The sequence below is a fragment of the Pantherophis guttatus genome, chromosome 3, assembly GCF_059756535.1.
Source record: "Pantherophis guttatus breed Tessera chromosome 3, ASM5975653v1, whole genome shotgun sequence".
Taxonomy (NCBI): Eukaryota; Metazoa; Chordata; class Lepidosauria; order Squamata; family Colubridae; genus Pantherophis; species Pantherophis guttatus.
This window is the reverse complement of record NC_142065.1, coordinates 62,519,232-62,539,320: the sequence shown is the minus strand read 5'-3', so window position 1 is coordinate 62,539,320 and position 20,089 is coordinate 62,519,232. Positions and strand designations below refer to the sequence as shown.

The window sequence follows — 20,089 nt, the reverse complement described above, 5'->3', positions numbered from 1 at the left end:
TGCAGTAAGAATGGTGTTGCGAAAATTCTAAAGAGTTGAAATATAGCCTCAGATACTCAGCTACCTTAGACGGAGTTAACAGGTCAGCTCCCTTGGTTATTCTCCAGTTGCTTCCTTGCCTTTAAGAGCAAAAAAAGAAAATGATAACATTGTGCCTAGACCTGTCTCTGCAGAGTTTAGGTTACTCCTGGGGTTTTGCAGCTAAATGTAAAGCAAGTTAGAACATGTTCGCTCCTGATATTCTTGTTTTTCTTTCAACCCTTTCAGTGCCCTGCAGGAATCATTAAATCAAAACTTCATGCTGATCGTCACCCATCGAGAAGTCCAGCGGGAGTACAACCTCAACTTCTCAGGAAGCAGTACCATTCAGGAGGTGAGCTCTGTCTCGCAGCTGAAGAATAAATGTCGCTCATTATAACTAGTGTCAGCTTTGTTAAAGAGGGCTTATGTATTCAGGCTGCATACTTCCTTTCATGTTTCATTATTAGGTTTTTAGCTTTTAATTAAGTGGATGATGAAAGATTACTGTAGGTACATCAGATGGTGTAACCCACATATAACATTTGCATTAATTTTACCCCAAAGCGGTTGTGTGTTTGTGAGCATGCTGCCTTATAGTGTTAAAAAGCTTCACCAAAGGTGAGGTAGGGCTGTCTGATAGGGCTGCTTCTTCCTTTATTTAAAATTATACACAGTTTTCTTACATTCTTAGGTATTTCTTGCATCAGTTGCATTGCTAGTTGTCATAATCTTGATTAGGACCGGGATTGCAGAAAAATGATTTCTGTTTAAAAATAATTTCATTGTCATTCTGTAAAACAACCACCAAGGGGTGATGTTGCAAAGAAGAGTTCCTCGCTAATTTGTCCTGAAAAGACAGATGCACTTCCTAAAGTAGTAAATTGCCTTTAACTAAAAATTCAATATTGTCATAACCTTGTTGTATATCAAAAATTGAGCAATCAGATTTTTGAAGGGGTTTTTTTGCTTGCTAATTCCAACCTATTTATATACACGAGGATTCCAAATGGGAGTGTTTCTCTTGAATCTTTTTTTCTTTTTCTTTCATTATTGTATGAAATATCTCCCCTCCTCACTTAACACAATGGCTGGCCTCTCAAGAAGCCAATGCATGTGTGAAATGATCTGTATTATGATCATTTTTTTTTTAATACTATCAATTCTTATATTTATGTTGTTACGGTATTAGCAGCATGCTTCATTCATGGGAGTTGATGCTGGGATGGGATAGCTAAAAGGATTATATGGTTTGGACATTAGCATCTTTTCATTTATTTTTATTTGAATACATTTAGTACCAATGATATTAAACCAATATAGTTCCTCCTTTGCATAATTTTTTTAACTCTTCCTAAGATCACCATGAAGAATATGAACTTATTTGCTAAAATATACTTTTGTATCTTATGTAGTTCTTTATATAAAAATCATTACCTATCTATATACATACATACAAACATACTGAAGCCCCTCAATAACCTATATATTATAACACACACACATTATACATACACACCAATATAACCAGTTAATTGCAACATATGTTATATTCAGTAAACAATTACAGCTGCTTGTTATGTAGTTACAAATGGAAAATTGTTTTGCAAAAAATACCATTATTTCAAATTTTGATGAACATCAATTCCGTTAAATATCAAATAGACATGATTGCCCTATTTATCCAAGGCCCATAAAATTGTCTCCCATAAAATTGAATTCCATTCCTAAATATAAAATGAAATTACTCAGCCTTTCAAACTTTGAACTAGAATCTTATCCACTTTTAGTAAATATCTGTCATTAATTTCAGGGGCAACAGGTTAAAGTATTGCATAAGTTCATGATTGACTTGGTAGTGCTGATAAGTTTTGCTTTATTACAAATTTTATGAGTCAGTATGGCTGAACTGCTCATTAGTTAAAGCTAAATAACAATGTACCTTCCAGAAAATAACACCATGATACTCACAGTGGATCTACTGCATCATAAACTATTTCCAATACTGTAGAATTTTGAGAGGTGTTTATGTGCAGAATGAGTCTAAATTATGGGTTGCATTTTCTTTCAATTCAAAAATTGTACTTCCTCTTTGATTGAACTGTTAAACTGACCATGTACTAACCCTTGGTTTCTGAAGTTAGTTCTAAATTTTCTCCCTTTTATTTAAATATTTTTTAAAATTAGGAAGTGTACTAAATCAGTAGTAATTTAATTTTATCTGCAATTTTCACTTGTCTACCACCAGAGGGCAGGAAGGTCTATTCAATTATTTTTTCCAAAATGCTAGCCAGAATTTTCAAATTAGCTTCCTGTGTCTTAACAAAAAGAAGTATAATGGCTGAGTTATTGTTTGATATGCAGATAATTGGCATATTGCGTGAAATGAGACTTAATTTCATCCTTTAAAATTAAACAGTGAGATTTTAAAAGATATAAAATATTCATTAATGCTCAGTGATTATAAAGCAGTGGCATATATTTATTTTACCTTTATTACTGTTTCGATGGGAAATACTGCAAATACTTTGCAAATCGAGTTAGCCATACTGACAAGTTGAAATGTTTAAGCAGCATTAACGCAATCTACTTGCACCTGATAGCCTATGCAGAAAGATTCAAAATGCCTGCATCAATTATTAAAAGAAACACTTAATATTCCAGAAATGTTTCAGGTCTTACCACAACTATTGGATATAACTATCTCCCTCGTTCTTTGATTTAGGCTTTATATTGCTGCAGTGCTTGCAAACAGTACTAATAATTTTTTTTTCTTGTCTTTTCCAAACTAAAATGGTGTCATAAACATTTTGCAATGAACAAGTGAAATATCTTTTAGCTGAGTTAATATGAATAACATTATTTTGCTAGTTTCAAGTCAATTCCTAATGAAATGTACATTGAAAAGATATTAAAATGAAGACAACTAAGAATAACAAGTTGAGAAAAAATTAGTGAATATCTTTACGAATTGCTTTTACTTGCAGTTTGGCCTACAGAGGTATAAACAGAAAGGCAGCAACCATTTCTTTTCAAATAATTATAATAAAGGAGAGCTAAGATAGTAGCATTATGGATGGCATACTGATTTTGTAGACTTTGTAGCTAATGCTGAATTCAAGTGTGAAACTAGGTGAAAATCCAGATATCTGTTAATGGATGCTTTTGTGTTTGGGAAATCCCTCAAGTTTAGTACAGTACAGACTTGTAATTCAAAGTTGAATCCACATATTATATTCATGTTATCCTATATTCTTTTTCACCTTCCCCCCCACCCCCCGCAACAGCCAGTTTTAAGATGGACTTAAATTGAACTAATTTTTGTGGTGTTAGTTTTTATTATCTTCTCCTCCTCAAGAATTTAATAAGAATTAAAACATAACTCACAATGAAGGGTATCATCCCCTCTTGTGAGCCTTTTCTGAAATGGAATTTAAATAGGTTAACATAAAAGTTATTACTAAACATTAATTCAGCTGGCTATATCGCAGATTAAATTTTATCACAGATCTGTTCTATTATATCAGTGCCTTAGAATGAAATAATTTATCAAGGACAATTTTGTTTCTTTAAAAAAATTAGTTTAGATTCCACAATTGACTAGTGATAAATTTTTAAAACACAAATACATAAGTTTATAAAATGGAACTTCAAAACAGTTTTAATGAGATTTGATTTTAAAACATTTAAAAGATTATTCAAAATAGTTATTTAACACCACCATTCCCAAATCTGCTATATGAGGCATTAAATTATTTCCCTTGGACATAGAAAATATTGCTGTAATATATTATTAACATATTTGAACAGACACAACTAGTTTCTTTGATTCTGTTGTGACCTTTAAATTATGGTGTTGCAGAAATAAAGCCAATTTCCCTGCCATTAGAATAAGAAGCTGGTGACCTTGATATACAGCCTTATCGCTTATGTCAACCTTTGTGCAAAAGATAAGGTATCACTTACATCAACGATGGAAGACTGGCAATGAATGCTATGCTTAACGCTTGCCTTTCTGTGACACAAAATTCAATTGGACATGCATAAACATTCTAAGTAGATTTAACATTTTAATATAATATAATCTAAATAATAAGAATCCCTCCTTTTTTAAGTGCACATTTGCCTACTGACATAATAACGTGATTTAGCTGCAGCTAAATTATTTGTTTTAACAGAGATATTTCCACAGTGATTTGTAGAGCAATAATTTTTAATAGCAATAAAAGGAGGACTGACTCTAAAATCAATCAGATAATCCCATAAGCATGTTTTATAAAGATGTTTTGATTGAAATTGAATTGGTATATTTTTACTCAGAGTTTTTGAGAATCTAAGAAGTAAAGAACCAGGGAAAAGTATAAAGTATAAGACATATTGTACTGCGGCTAAAATTGGCCGCTTCATTTAAGATTACTGCTAACATAGTCTGCAGCTGTACAAAGCTGGTATACGTTAAATAAATATAAAAAAGCACATTTTACAAACGAAGCTTTGTGTGTTAGCAGAGGGCGCTTGTGTTCGTGCCCAAAGCTCCATTTGCACAAATAGAGAGCTCTTGTGCTAATGCCCTCCACTTGCGCAAGTGGAGCTTCCCGTACACGTGCCTGCCTGCCACTCACACAAGTGGAGCTTCATGCGCACGCTTGCCCATGACTAGTATGGCCTGGTTTGAAACAGGCTGCGGCCAGGGGATTGTGGACCCTTGATCTACAAGCTCTGCCTGGAAGCATTATTTATTTCTAGACGCTTTTTAGATTGCAACAGTGAGAAAACTACTAAGAGAAAGAGATTGATAACTTATCCTCCAGAGCATATAGAGAATCCATGATCATCTCAGAAGGAAGTGTGCTATAATCCAAAATTAGTCATGTTGAGTTCAGTTATGCTAAATTGCTTAGAGATTCTAGAAATAGCATGGCTGGAGATTATTTTGTGGTGGTTTGTAGAACCACTGGTCTCCAGTGGTTTCTGCTTGCCTTGTAAGATTGGGCAAGGTGGCACTCTGAATACTTTCTATCAAGCAATGTCATCCAGTGGGACTCTGGAAGCATTCCTTCTCTGTCATGTATCCTGCCCTTGGGAATAGGATATCCCAGAGATCTGTATAGCTTCCATCCTAGAAGAGTTCCACAATTTTTTTAAAATAGCTATGCTCCCAAGCGTGGTGTTATGGTGGTTACTGAGCCCCCGGCAGATTTTTTCCCCCCCATGTATTGTGTTTTTCATCCAGGGGCACATGTGCCTTTCTTTTTAATTGTTTTCCTTTTTAAAAAAAATTATGCAAGCCATGTAGAGTCATTTTGTAATTGGACAGCTTTCTAAGTCCAAAACATCTTAATAAACCAGATTGAGGAAGGCTATTTTAAATGTACTAGATGTGACTTTGAATAGAGTTGAGAAGTAGCAAGTACTAGGTAATGAGAAGAACAAGCTTAACACTACTAGAAAAACCAGGCATTGTTCCCCAGTGAAGGCTTGGTAACTACCAGATAATTACAATGGCCATCTGGAGAGATTGACATCACTGAATCCCCTAGGACTCTATTTTTCCCAAGAGACCATAAAGAATATAAGCAACTTTGGGTGATTACTTGATAGGATTTGAATAATATTTCTGCTTCAAAGATTGGTGAGTTGGTAATTTGTCACCTTTTCTAAATTGTAGGAATTATGAAATCCTGTTGGAGAATCTGTGATCATAATCACAAGGTCAGCATTTGACATGGAAAATCAATAATTTGTTGAAGTTGTCCTGATTAGGTAGATTGAATGTGGAAGACTGAACAAGAATCAGGGCAGCATGACGTAATCATGTCCAGCAAATGATTGTCATGCTGCCTAATACCTTGCTCAGGCTTCCACACTTGATTCTTTAAAAGAATCTGCTTCTATAGAAATAGGAGATTCCCAAAGCAATAATATAAAAAAAATATTTTTTCATTAAAATAATGATTTTTATTTTATCATATATATCATTAAAATAATGATTTTTTTTCTTCAGAGTACATTTCCTGACCCCCAGCAGAATCTTCATAGCAGACCACAGTTAGAAAGCTTATTGCAGAAACTGTATTACCCAACACAGAATTAAAAACCAGAACTGTCTCTCCTAGAGTTCTAAAAATATATGGGTTTTTTTGTGTTTTAATTTTAGTTTTGTGGGCCACCCAAAATCCACTAGAATTGTACAGCCAATAAATTTAAATTAAAAACAATTTTTTAAAAAGAGTGTCCTTTAGTGCAAAATCTACAATATCAAATTGGCCCATTTAGCCTTTCAGCTAGAATCAGGATATTTATATTTTTGGGGGTTAATATGGAAAACTGATTTGGTATATTCTGCATCAGTTGTTGAAAGGAAATGCAATCACCCTTTCAGTATTAATATAAATTGAGGGCTACAATGGTGCTTAAAAGTTTGTGAACCCTTTTGAATTTTCAATAGTACTGCATAAATATGACCTAAAGCATGATCTGTTCTCCATATAAGTCCTAAAATTTGATAAAGCATTTCTAATTTAAAAAATGAGTAAAAAAAACTTTGTGGCGAAAGTTGGTGAACCTCTGGGATTATAAATTCATTCGAAGGGGAAATTAATATCATGTATTTCAATTATTGGGATAATAACCAGATGGTGAGTATGGGAAGTCTTGCCTTATTTAAAGAACAGAATTTTGGATATTCCCTCTCAAAATCTGATCTTGGAAGTTATGTGGAAGGGTATGTGGAAGGATGTCATGACATGAACAATGGAGATTTCTGAGGGCCTCCAAAAACGTTGATGTTTATCAGGCTAAATGTGTATTTCAAAAGTGTTTAGACTTCAGCAGTTCACTGTCAAGCAGATTATACAAATGTAGGCAGTTCATTCTGTCTCCACCTCAATCCAACTCCCGCCCTCCCCATTTTTTAATTGGGCTCTGTATTTAGCTTTGTGTAGTTTTTTATTTATGCTTTTTATCTTTGTAGCCTTTTTATTTTCATGCATGTACGCTGCCCAGAGTTACCCTAAGGTAAGATGGGTGACCAATAGACTGACTTACTTTCCTTCTTTCTTTCTTTCTTTCTTTCTTTCTTTCTTTCTTTCTTTCTTTCTTTCTTTCTTCTTTCTTTCTTTCTTTCTTCTTTCTTTCTTTCTTTCTCTCTCTCTCTCTCTCTCTCTCTCTCTCTCTCTCTCTCTCTTTCCTCCCTCCCTTCCCTCTCTCTCTCCGTCTCTCTCTTTCTCTGTCTCTCTCATTCATTCATTCATTCATTCATTCATTCATTCATAAAAATCCAACACCATTGTTACCCTTCTCAGGAGTACCAACCAACCAAGATCACAGTAAAAGCAAGGAGTGCAAGGAATGCAATACTCCAGGAAGTTTCAAAAAAGCATCTGAGGAACTAAACGCTTTATTTTATTAGTGAATGTCAGTGTTCATGAGACCATCATCAGGAGTACACCAACACCAATGATGCACAGGGCAGGTTTCAAGAAGAAAACTGCTACTCTCCAAAAAGAATATTGTTGCCTTTCTACAATTGGCAGTTGACACCAAACTTAAACTTTTTTGGCTTGCATGAGAAGCATTGCATTTGGCAAAAGACAAACACTGCATTCCAGCATAAGAACCTTCTCCCATTTGTGAAACATAGTGGTGAGGTACCATGGTTTGGGCATGCTTTATTGCTTCTGGACCAGGATGCCTTGCCATGATTGGTGGAACTATGAATTCTGAATTGTACTAGCATATTCTATAGAAAAGGTCAAGGTATCTGTCTGTGAACTGAAGCACAAGAAGGAAGTGAGTTGTGCAGTAAATCAACAGTCCAAAATGCACAATTTGTACAACCAAAGAATGGTTAAAACAAAATAAGGTTAATGTTTTAAAATGGCCAAATCCTGAACTTAATCTTATAAAAATGTTGTGGAAGGACCTGATTCCTCCAATCCAATAGGCAGGACAAATCAACCTTTATCAAAAAATCTTCGTTGTAGTTATTTCTGCCAACGGGCAGCACACCGATAACTAAAAGCAGAGTTTCACATTCTGTTGCCACACACAAAGATGGAGTTTTAAATAACTTTCCTTAATTAATGAACAATTTTATTTATTTATTTATTTATTTATTTATTTATTTATTTATTTATTTATTTATTTATTTTCTCTTGATCTAGTTTTAGACTTGTGTGGAGAACAGATCACATTTTAATTCATATTTCTGCCGAAATATTGAAAATTCAAAACCATTCACAAACTTTTAGTTACAGCTACCACTGTAACTAGCTGAGAAGATAAGCATATCTCTGTCATAAAAAACCCAGACATTTTCTATTCTGTTCTTTTTTCTCTTTTCCTAAACTAATCAGCTAAAAAAGTCAACAAAAAACTTACAGCATTAAAGGATCAACACAACCTCAAAATTGGTAAGCATAGTAATTAAAAAAGGAAAAAAATGACGACTAGAAATTATGTTATAAGCAGAACAGCTCCAAAACTGTTGATTGTATTGCTTGAAATCCTTCCTAACACTTCCTCTTTTGTAAAAAAATAAAATAAAAATCAAATGTTGACAAGAAGCACATATCAGCAATCCATTGCTGAGTGTCAGTGATCACCTTTCAACTTTATATAGTAATTCTTTTAGCAAATCCTGCATTTTGTTGATATCCTGACAGATTCATAGATTGATCAAGAGTCATGTTAACAATACATAGAATACAATAGAATAACAGAGTTGGAAGGTACGTTGGAAGTCTTCTAGTCCAACCCCCTGCTAAAAAAGGAGACCCTATACCATTTCAGACAAATAATTGTCCAATCTCTTCTTGAAAATCTCCAGTGATGGAACATCCATGATTTCTGAAGGCAAGCCATTCGACTGGTTAAGTGTTGTAACTGTCAGGAAATTTCTCCTTATTTCTAGATTGGTTCTCTCCTTGATTAGTTTCTATCCATTGCTTCTTGTTCTGCCTTCAGGTGCTTTGGAGAATAGGTTGTGGCAGCCCTTTAGATATCGGAACATTGCTATCGTGTCAGGATATACTTATATCTTGCCTAGCCCCAATGAAATAACTACCATTTTTTTGGAGTATAAGACGCACTCCCCCCCTAAAAGTGGGTGGAAATGTCTGTGCGTCTTATACAGCGAATATTACCGAAGCCTCGTCCACCCGGCAGCCCCCACCCTTCAGCCGTTTTCGGCCTCCACACGTCACATTTTCGGCCTCCGTACGACCCATTTTAGACCCGTACCAGGCTGTGGGGATCCCCACAGTACATCGCTGCTGATTGCCGCTTCCGTGCATCACATTTTTGGCCTCTGCCTGTCACATTCTTGGCCTCCACACATCACATTTTTGGCCTCCACATGCCCCATTTTTGGCCTCTGCACGCCCCATTTTAGACTCGTTCCAGGCTGCAGGGATCCCCACAGCACATTGCTGCCAATCGCTGCCTGCGCGCATTGCTTTTTCAGCCTCTGCACGTTACGTTTTTGGCCTCCTTGCACCACGTCTTTGGCTGGTTCCAGGCAGCGGGGATCGGCAGCGGCGGCAAAAACGTGACATGCAGAGGCCGAAAATGCAACACGCGGAGGCAGTGATGGGCTGTGGCGATCCCCGCAGCCTGGAATAGCTGATTGGCCGATCCAACCACCAATCAGCTGCCCGTGCTGAATCAGCCTGCAATAACATGCTGAAGCTGACCAGGCTGTTTGCTGTTTGCTGCAAGGACGCTAGCCAGATGAATACCAATGGATGCTGGTAGGCAGAGGCAGAATTTGTTTTTTCTTGTTTTCCTCCTACATTAGTTTCTAACTAATGTGCGTCTTATACTCCGGAGCATTTTATACTCCGTAAAATACGGATTTATTTGGTGGTCTTCATACATGCTTCTTTATTTTTTATCCTATATATCTAAGGCAGTTGGACAGTTTTCCAATGGAAACTAGGATCATAGATCATAGATATTATTCATATCAATTAAATGTTTTACATGCCTCTAATTAGAATACATCTCCCCTTTAAGATTTACTTCACTACATATAGTATTAAAATGAAATTGCAGTGAATGGGGATACTCTAAACTATATGAATTTGCAGTGGAAATGGGAGAACAATTGAGATTATAAAATGTTCTTTCAAGCAACAACAATCTACTGCTCTTTTATGGCTGGTTTCCTACTGATGAGATCCATAATCTTGCCATGTAAGGACAGAATGACTTCAGTAAGGTTTTCATCAACTGATATCAATGATAGAAAGATAGTTCACAAGATTGGGAAATATAAAAGCAGAAATCCCATAAATGCAAGCTACACTGGGAAGTCAAAACAATATCCCAGAAAAAGATGATGGCAAACAATTTCCATGTTCTTGCCAAGTAGTGTGTCCAAGTAGTCACCAGTTAGCTTAGTAAAAGGAAATTTTTATTTGAAAGCCTTCATGGAACTTGGAACATACATGGAATAAAATTCTGTCTGTCTGTATGTATGTATGTTATATACTACTAAATGTCTAATCCCTATAACTTTCTACTGTTTTAATTGGGTAAAACAGTAGACCAAGAGACAAAATATTTTGAACCAAGGCAGCTCAAATGGGCTAATTTATAAAATGCATCCAAAATCCAGAACCCATGACTCTATGGAATTTGAAATTTGGCAATTTTTGTAAAACATTTTATTACATAAATATCATAAAGCAGTTTATGGCATAATACAACATGTCATAAAACATGTCTTGTGCTGATGTTTGACTGTGCCATACAATTCCACATACTATTTTCAAGGCAGATAATCTGTTAATGTATCCTAACTTTTCCAGTGAAGGAAGTATATTAGAAGCTCTGTCATTGTTGAAGGCACCAATATAAGAGAATATTTGTGGTTCAGAGTTGAACTGTGGAGTCCTCTCTCAACGTGGTTGTTTTCTTGCAGATATCTCATTACCAAACTAGGTAATACCATCAGTGCATTAGGAATCTAGAGAGGAAATAATTCTGAAAGGTGGTCATGAGTGTGTACACACACACACACACACACACACACACACACACACACACGAAGGTAGAGATAGAGGTGCAGAACCAAGCTTCCATGAATAATATCACTAGCTAAATCAGGCCATAAAATGACTCATCTATTCCAATAATTCCATTAATTTAAACAGATTTACTAATTATATTAATATTTTTGCTAAGAGCACCAGAATCAAACTAAAAATTTATTGTGTAAAGTTTAGAAATTTGAATTTTATTTTCAGCTAGCATAGCAGGTTTTTCCTCAAGACGATTGTAATCTTTTATTTATTTTTAATATTAAAATTGTGAAAATGCACATTTGTTTTCTCTTAAAACTTTAGGCTTATATTTTCAATCACTTTATTGACTAGTGATAATGAATTTGTCAATGTTCCACAGATATAATTTTAAACTGGGGCGGAAGGGAATAAACTTTTTAAAAAATTAGTTTCCTCCAATGCCATATTACAACCTGGTTCTGCAACTCTACTTCCCATAGGTTCATCGTGACCAATGCTGTATATGCACTGTTTGGATAATTCTTTATTTAAAACATGATTTTGAAATATATTAGATAATTAAACAGATAAAAAGATACATTTTAAACTGATTATGTTGACCTGTTAGAGCTTACTGTGAAAAAATGGTTATAAGACATTTTGAATTCATTGTCTGCTGGGCAGTTAGTCTCCCAAATCCATAAAGGTAAATACAGTTTGAGAAATAGGTCTGAGTACAAAAAAAAAAAAAAAAAACGAAGAAAGTCACTCCAGTGTTACAATCTATAGCCTCCTGTTCCCCTACCGCTCAGGAACTGCCTCAGAAAAAAGAGTAACGTATATTGATCAGTTTGTTAAGTTGGGCTGCTAGTAAGAAACTAATTACAAATGAAATTTGTTCTTCAATTGGGAATGCTTGTATCTGCTTGGGCAGCTCAACACATTGTCATACTTTGTCTACTTTGGAGTCTAAACTGGATTGGGCCAAGTTAGTGGTTGAATGGGATACCACGAGGGAATACCAGCGCTGTAGGCTAGACAGGGAAATTGAAAAATTCCCAGAACAAAGCAAAGGCAAACACTTCCATAACTCTGCCAAAAGACCTGCATGCCTGTGCCCATTACCAGGAATTGAGCCTGATGTGAAAGGAGTTCTTTTCTTTTTATTAGCTCAGTGTAATAAAGATATATTGGTGTCAAAATGTTGTTTAATATATAAAAGATATGTGTAGGCATGTTTATGCAGTCCTGACTCTATAGTGATTTTTAAATACAGAATCGAAACAATAAAATCAATATAATGAAAGTATTTTCTTTATTAAAAAAAAACTACTGCTAATTGTTTGATATAGTATTGTATTGCTAGAATCACCTGTAATTTGTATAGTCGACATCTTGGAAAGGCATAAGCTTTAAATAAACCACTTCTGGGTATCAGAAACTAATAAACCAGGACATATTTATATGCAAGAAAAGGCAGAGAGTAAATAATTGCACTGGTGACCAATACTGTAATAATCCTGTTTTACAATATGCACTTGACAGGTTGTAATAGTGCTAATTGAAGAGACTAATTCACACTTGCTTCATTCTATTCAAAGGCAAAATCAGCAGCTTGTTTTGCTTTTGACCAGATGGTCCTGATGAACACCTACTGTGCACTTTAAGTGCTTTACTAGAATTACAAAGGCTGGGGGGCTGCATCCAACTTGAATGATTTGAGAAGAAGGGGGGGGGACCCTTCAGTGCTCAATGGATTTGGTGCAACTAAATTAATTCTAGTGGGCCCATTACACATCAAGCCCCCTTTTCAAAGTCCTGAGCCTCCTCGTTTGTTCTGTAGCAAGGAGAAAGTGAAAGGCAGATTACTGCAAACAGAAATTAAAAAAAAAAGTTCTCTGAAAGGGAGAAAAGAGGCCTTGAAGCCTTTTCATATCATTTTAGGTTTTTCAACTGCGTTATTTTTGGAAGGGTGGATGTCTGAAAAGCCAATTGGTAGTGGATTTTTTTCCCCCTTTGGTTTTTGTTTTAAAGTCCGCTATTTAAGTACCATGAATATAAAAGCAAGAGCAACAGTTGACTGAGTTTACTGTGGTAAAGCTTTGTGTCTCAAGGATGAATCAAATTCATTATAGCAGGCTCCTTGTATTTTAATATGAATGTGAGGTTAGTTTCACAAGCCTGTGTTTGTTTAGGATAATTATATTTTAATATTTTTTGATAAACTTACCACTGTAGAGATCTGAAATTTTCAACAGAAACCAGATACTTTTATTAGCTTTTTTAAAAGAAACCACTGATTTTGAAACAGCCATAAAGTAAAATTAAAAAGGGTACTAATGTTAATTTCTATGGAAAAGAGAAGCTTTTTCAATAGCATTGAAGCAGAGATTATTATAACTAATTAGAAGTCACACATCTGTTAGTCTTAACCCTAACCCTGTATGTATATATGTATATGTGCATGTATATTTACACACACATATATATACACGCACACACTTGTATGTTTACTTAAGTGTGTGTGTGTGTGTGTGTGTGTATATATATATATAATTTTACGTGGGAGAAGACCCGAATAACCAAAGACCTACATACATATACATATACATATACATACATACATACATACATACATACATACATATATATATATATATACACACACACACACACACACACACACACACACACACACATTCATACATACATACATACATAATATATTCTTACAAATATACATAGTTGCTTGGGGAGGGGTATATATAAAATCTAATATAAACATAATATACATTGAAATTCTACACACTTTTAGTGGGAGTTCATTTTAGTGAATTTTAGTGCAATCAGTAAGCTTTACTTCAGAATAGATATGCATAGCATTGTGCTGCTTATATTACAAATACATTAAGAGGCAAGTTGTTCTTGGACATACAAAAAAAAGATTTTTAAGTGTGTGACTTTTAAACTGCACCTCATACCTCAAAGTTTTTAAATTGGGTTTTAATTCAATTAATTAATAGAGAAATTTAATTAAAAACTATAAAATTTGCCTTACATTTCAGGAATGTTTCTTTAAATGTCAAGAATAATACTTCTGAAAGCATGTCAGTTTTTAAAATGATAGAAAAAATAGGTAAGTAGTTACAGTTCACAAAGAGATATGATCACATTAACAGTGCTATTTCCTTTGCAAATAAATGTGCATTGCTTCTAATTTGATATAAATATGAGATCTATGTTTCAATATATCTGAATAATACTTTCATTGGCAGTTTGCATTTTTCTATATTTAACTGTTGTATAGTATTTTACTATTGAAAAATATGCATAGTTGATCTCTACAGATCACTCTCAATATACTGGTATTTTTAAATATTTCTATGAAGCAGACAAAATGTAGTGAGGGAAAAGAAATAAAGAATACAAATTTGTATTTAATAAATATCTAAAATGCATTTGTTAAATCCCATGTCTTTTCCCCCACTGCTAAAATTGGTATCTTTTATACTATTTTAGATAATTATTAGACATATTACTATTTTAGATAATTATTAGATTTATTAATCTGGTCATTTTTCACCTTGCCTTTTAAAAGTAGATTTGTGAAAAAGATGACTTCTTCAAACAATGAATCCATCAAACAATCCAATTATATTGATAAGTAGAGAAGTGCTAATGAACTGCTAATTCTAGTAAAAGTTTCTGTAAATCAGTGTTAAAAATAATTGCAGATTTGAAAGTATTTTTTGAGTACATTTTAATGTTAAGGTTAATTTGCAACTATCCTAAATATATGCAAGTATAGATAATGAATTAATATAGAGATAATATATGTAAAAATAATAGGTAGAATAAATCTGAAAAGAATACACCATTGTATTGTTCCTATGAACCAAGTAGCCCTATAAATCTAATCAATAAATTTAGTATTATATTTTTAAAAATACAATCACAGATCAGATTTTTGGTTTTTGTATGATTGTGATTGGTTCATCCAATTCTTAATCTCATGCCACATTTTCTGTTTAACAAATAAGCATAATGTCAGTGTTTTTTTCCCTTTTGGAATGAATATTAATGTGATATATTAAAATATCATGATATAATCATTGTACTAATTAGGATCATATCATAGGTAGGATGTTTATCATATGGCTGTTTTGCTATAAGAAGTTTCTTCAGCACCAGTATAGTAGCAGTTATATCACTGTCCCTTTCTTATCGTAAAAAGTGAGTAGTGTTTGTGTATTTTTGTATACATACATGTAAGTGCATATGCTGTCACACACAAATACACCTCAATTTGTTATAGAATAGAACTGTAGTTATAAGTAGAAGATAAACAATCTTAAAATGATATTGACTCTGATATCATGGGTGGTTAAAGAATCGCTGTTATATGTAAAAATAAAATCTTAAAACTCAACATATTAAAATTGTTTTTGTCAATATATGAAAATCATGGTGCAAATTAAACTCCCATGAAGCTAATTTAAAAGGTAATGTAGTCTCATAATCACCCACAATAAATCCCTGTTACTGTTTTTAAAGCTCTGAGCAAACATTTGCAATCAGTGGCCAAATTTATGCTTCGCTTTGTAGTTGTTGCGTGACCAGACAGAGTGGTACAGGATTGCTTTAAGATTTTTACAGCTGCAAGCGAAAAGCATCTGTTCTTGGGAAATCCGGCATTGTTTAATTTTGACACTGACTCTTCCATGCTGTTTATACCACCCTCTGGATTAGATTCCACTAAGATGAAATTTAAGTTGTTCCCAGATGCAGCTGTCACCATACATGGCCTGATAGATAAAGTAAAGAAGATACATCTTTATGCTGGGTTATCACAGTAAAAAAATAATTAGGAATACTAATATTTTATCTCACATATAGCTACAACACTAACTGAAAATAATAGAGAAATATTGGACAAATATTTTCTTTCATTCCAATAATAAGGTTATGAAATAAACATTTTGCCTAAGCGATGTGCTAAGAAAAGAAATTGATTTCTTATATAGGTATGTATTTTATTATATTAAATTATTGTGAAACTTAGTAATTGTAGCAATACGTAAAGTACTATATAAATGTATCTGATTTACAGCAAGCTACTGACATTCATTTTTATTATTGAAGCTTTTCTTACTATTTATAGTAAAAATGAATAATAATAATAATAATAAAAGAACATTTAGTTGCTGATTTTCATCTAAAATATTGATTTCATACCTACTGATCCAAAGTATGTGATTATACATTAAATTATTCAGCAAAGCTCTCATGGATAATAAAGAAATTCTATTTTCTTTTATATGTAAATATTGTGGAGGGAATGTTCCACAAATGTCAATAAGTGCTACAGTTGAAATTAAATATGTGTCTTTAAATAAGTCAGTGTAAAGGAGCTACTTTTACCATCAAGAAAAATATGTTCAGGAATCTTATCTTCTAAATCTTAAATGCAGTAGATGAAAAAAAATGAACATATTTCCCCAACATGGTGTCATCCAGACGTATTGGCATTACAACTCTCAGAATTGGCTGCATGACTAAAAATTCTTTGAGAGTTGTACTCCCAATTCATTTGCAAACGGTAGATGTGGAAGCATAAGAGAGAATGTTGGATTTGGATTGGCAGCAAGAGAGATCTAATTCAGAATCTTGGTTTATACTAAACCTCTTTAGTTGTAACTGACCAGTCACTGGGTTCATAGATTGTGCAAAACTATACCTTATGTCGTCATAGTTTATTAAATAAGACACAGTTGGATGGATTTATATATAACACATTAAACCATAAACCATGGTTCATAAATCTCTTTGGCTTGCTCCTCACATACATTAGCATGTTGTCAAAAACAAATTTCAGAAGAAAGCAATAGTAAATCACTTCTATATTATTGCCAAGAAAATGGGATGGATTTGTCCATGCAGTCAGCAGGAGATGAAATACTTATGTTACTTTTTATGACCAAAGCCACTGCTTTTCAGCTTAGCCTACCTTATAGGGTTTTTGAATATGTATAAAGAAATATCTATAAATACATCGGAGGAGACTGGAATGCCTCATTGATGATACAAACAATGAATTAGAATAATATAGATATAGATATGCATATACATATGAAGAAATAAATGTTATACAGTTTTACCTGAGTAAGGCAGCAAGCATACAATTATTTATGGTAATAAATAATATTTTTTCTCTGTCTGAAATTAGAACTATTTCTCTGGAACTGTTTTCTCACTATTGGATAAGATTCTATCTTTCTTTCTATATTTTTTGTGTGGTTACAGATGATTTAGTAATTCAAGTATATTCAAATTGTTATGCTGTCAATATTGTCGGGAGGTATTTGAATAAAACATTTGACAAAAATCTATTTATTGTCACTTCTGTCTGAACATGGTAGGAGGGGCTAATAAATATTTTTTCAAAAATATTAAAATATACATTAAAATTTAAAAGAGACGGCTAATCAATAACTAAGCATTACTAGAATATATGTATCTTCAAAATGTAAAAAATGTGTGGACAAGACATTTTACAACCTTGATGTAGCCATATTGAAAACTCTCTTCTATTTTCTCCACAAACATGTCCACGATATAGGATTAGACAAATGGATCTCTCTCTGGGTATCCAACTTCTAAACTGTTTGAACCTTAAAGATTGCAAATTTGTATTTTTACTACCAAAGCATTGTGTTCCTAATTTAGAACAAATATATTGGGATTTAAAATCTTCCTGAAAAAGTGTGGTAGCATCTGAAAACAGTTATGAATGAAATAGAAATGAAGCTGATTAGTTAGACATAAACAGTTCAAGAGCCATGGTGGCTCAGTGGTTAGAATGCAGTACTGCAGGTTATCTCTGCTGACTGCCAGCTGCCAGCAGTTTGGCAATTTGAGTCTCACTGGCTCAAGGTTAACTCAGCCTTCCATCCTTCCGAGGTGGGTAAAAATGAGAACCCAGATTGTTGAGGGGAATATGATGACTCTGTAAACCGCTTAGAGAGGGCTGTAAAGCACTGTGAAGCAGTATATAAGTCTAAGTGCTATTGCTATTTTAATATAAATATGAATAGCAGTAAAATCTCCACATAGATGATAATCTGTTTTCTTTTAGCCAAATGGTATGTGAGATTATTTTTGTAGTAGATAAAAATAATTAAAGCTGCAACTTAAAAGAAGAGAGATAATGGTAATAGTCAACCCATGCAGGAATCCATTCCTGGCATTTAACAGGAAGTTTATATGTCTTTCTGAACTCCAAATATCAATAAATATAATCCATACAAGTAAAAGTTCCTTTGCCTCCATAATTTAAAAAAGTGAAATGAGAGCCTGAGAGAAAAAGGTTTAAGAAAACGAGACTAGGTTATCAGCCTTAGTGGCACAGTGGTTAGAGTGCAGTACTGAAGGCTACTTCAGCTGACTGCTAGTTGCAGTTCAGCAGATTGAATCTCACCGGCTCAAGGTTGACTCAGCCTTCCATCCTTCCGAGGTGGGTAAAATGAGGACCCAGATTGGTGGGGGCAATATGCTGACTCTGTAAACTGCTTAGAGAGGGCTGTAAAAGCACTATGAAGTGGTATATAAATCTAAGTGCTATTGCGATTGCTATTAGTGCCTCATGCAATATTACCAATATGCCACAAGTTTACCCCAAAGTCAGCTTAATTTAAAGCACGCTCATACAATTTTGTACAAGAAAGGATCTCTAATCTGGAGACTACTAATTATCAATAAGATGTGATGGGTTGAAAGAATAAACCTGAATAACATGCGAAAGAGCCACAACCAATACAACAGTCAGATAAAAGAAATTTGAGTCCAAAACAGAAATGTAATTTGGGAAAATACTTCAGATTTGATCATCCTCATTTGCAAAATTCAGCTACTATAACCCTATAATAAAATTAGTATTAGCATTCATAATTTTGGTTTCTTAGTCTGGACGCTAGGTGAAATACACATACTTACACTTATACTGTAGACTTTATAATTTGTAGTTAGATCATATTTAGAACAATAGGTCCTAAAACAAATGGAAAATTGTCTGAATGTATTCTAGATGATGAAAATAACATAGTATGATCAATATAGATAGTCTTCAACTCACACTCAGTTGTTTAACAACAGTTTGAAGTTATGAGAGGTTATAAAGTTATAAGGTTATAAAGTTATGAGAGGTTATAAAGGGTGCTTTACGGCCCATAAAGCATTTCCGATTGTCATAAAATGTGCTGTACTCCCCCCCCCCCCCATAACATGATTGCAATTTTGATTCTTGGCAATCCGTTTGCACTTATGACTGGTTGCCAAGCTCCCTGCAATCATGTTATTGCCATTTGCAATCTTCTGCTCACAGAGGGAAGAGAAACAGAGCTCAGAGGAAGGAAAGATGATATCTTCATATGGGATGTAATAATGGAACTTGAGGATTTTAGCTCTGTTTCTTCGCCCTGCAGAAGTAAGCAGATGTTGAAGTTGTTTCTTTCTATCTACATGTGGAGGAGAGGTAACATCCTTTGTCAGGCATCTCTTTCAGCCAGCAGGGCGAGAGGCAATCAAGTAAACAGCACAGAGTGCCCCATGTTTGTGGGGGAGAGTCCCAGTGTAGGCTGTGCATGAGTGTCTGTTAGGGGCTGACTGTCAAGTTTCGTGGTCGTAAATGCACTTCAACCTCCATTTACTCTAGTGCTGACACTGACAATCCTGCTTGGATTTCAGCAAGGAGGATTTTCAGGTCCTGAGCAGAGCCTCCCACAGTCTTTCCCTCTTCAAGCACACAATGCTCCTTACCTGGGACTCTGTCCACTTAATGACTTAATGACTTACACAGTAGTTTAGCAACTGCAACCAGAAGTCCCAGGATTTTGGTTGTTGAGCGAAGTGGTTACATCATGTCTCACTTATTGGCCGCTTTGCTTAACACCTGAGATCCCTGGTTTTAATTGTAAGTCAACGACTGCCTATAAGGAAATCTATATAGTTACTATAGTAGTACCACCATTGGTACTACTATACTGATAGTAGTACGAATGGTACTG

At 34.3% G+C, this 20,089-nt stretch overlaps 1 protein-coding gene across 1 annotated transcript in view; it reads left to right on the top strand.

The window, feature by feature from the left end:
* Positions 1 to 20,089, top strand: part of FAF1 (Fas associated factor 1) — a 192,312-nt gene that overhangs the window by 48,796 nt on the left and 123,427 nt on the right. Inside the window, exon 7 of the mRNA XM_060689911.2 lies at positions 268 to 373. Within this exon, the coding sequence (XP_060545894.1) occupies positions 268 to 373 (106 nt within the window). The remainder of the gene's footprint in view (positions 1 to 267; positions 374 to 20,089) is intronic.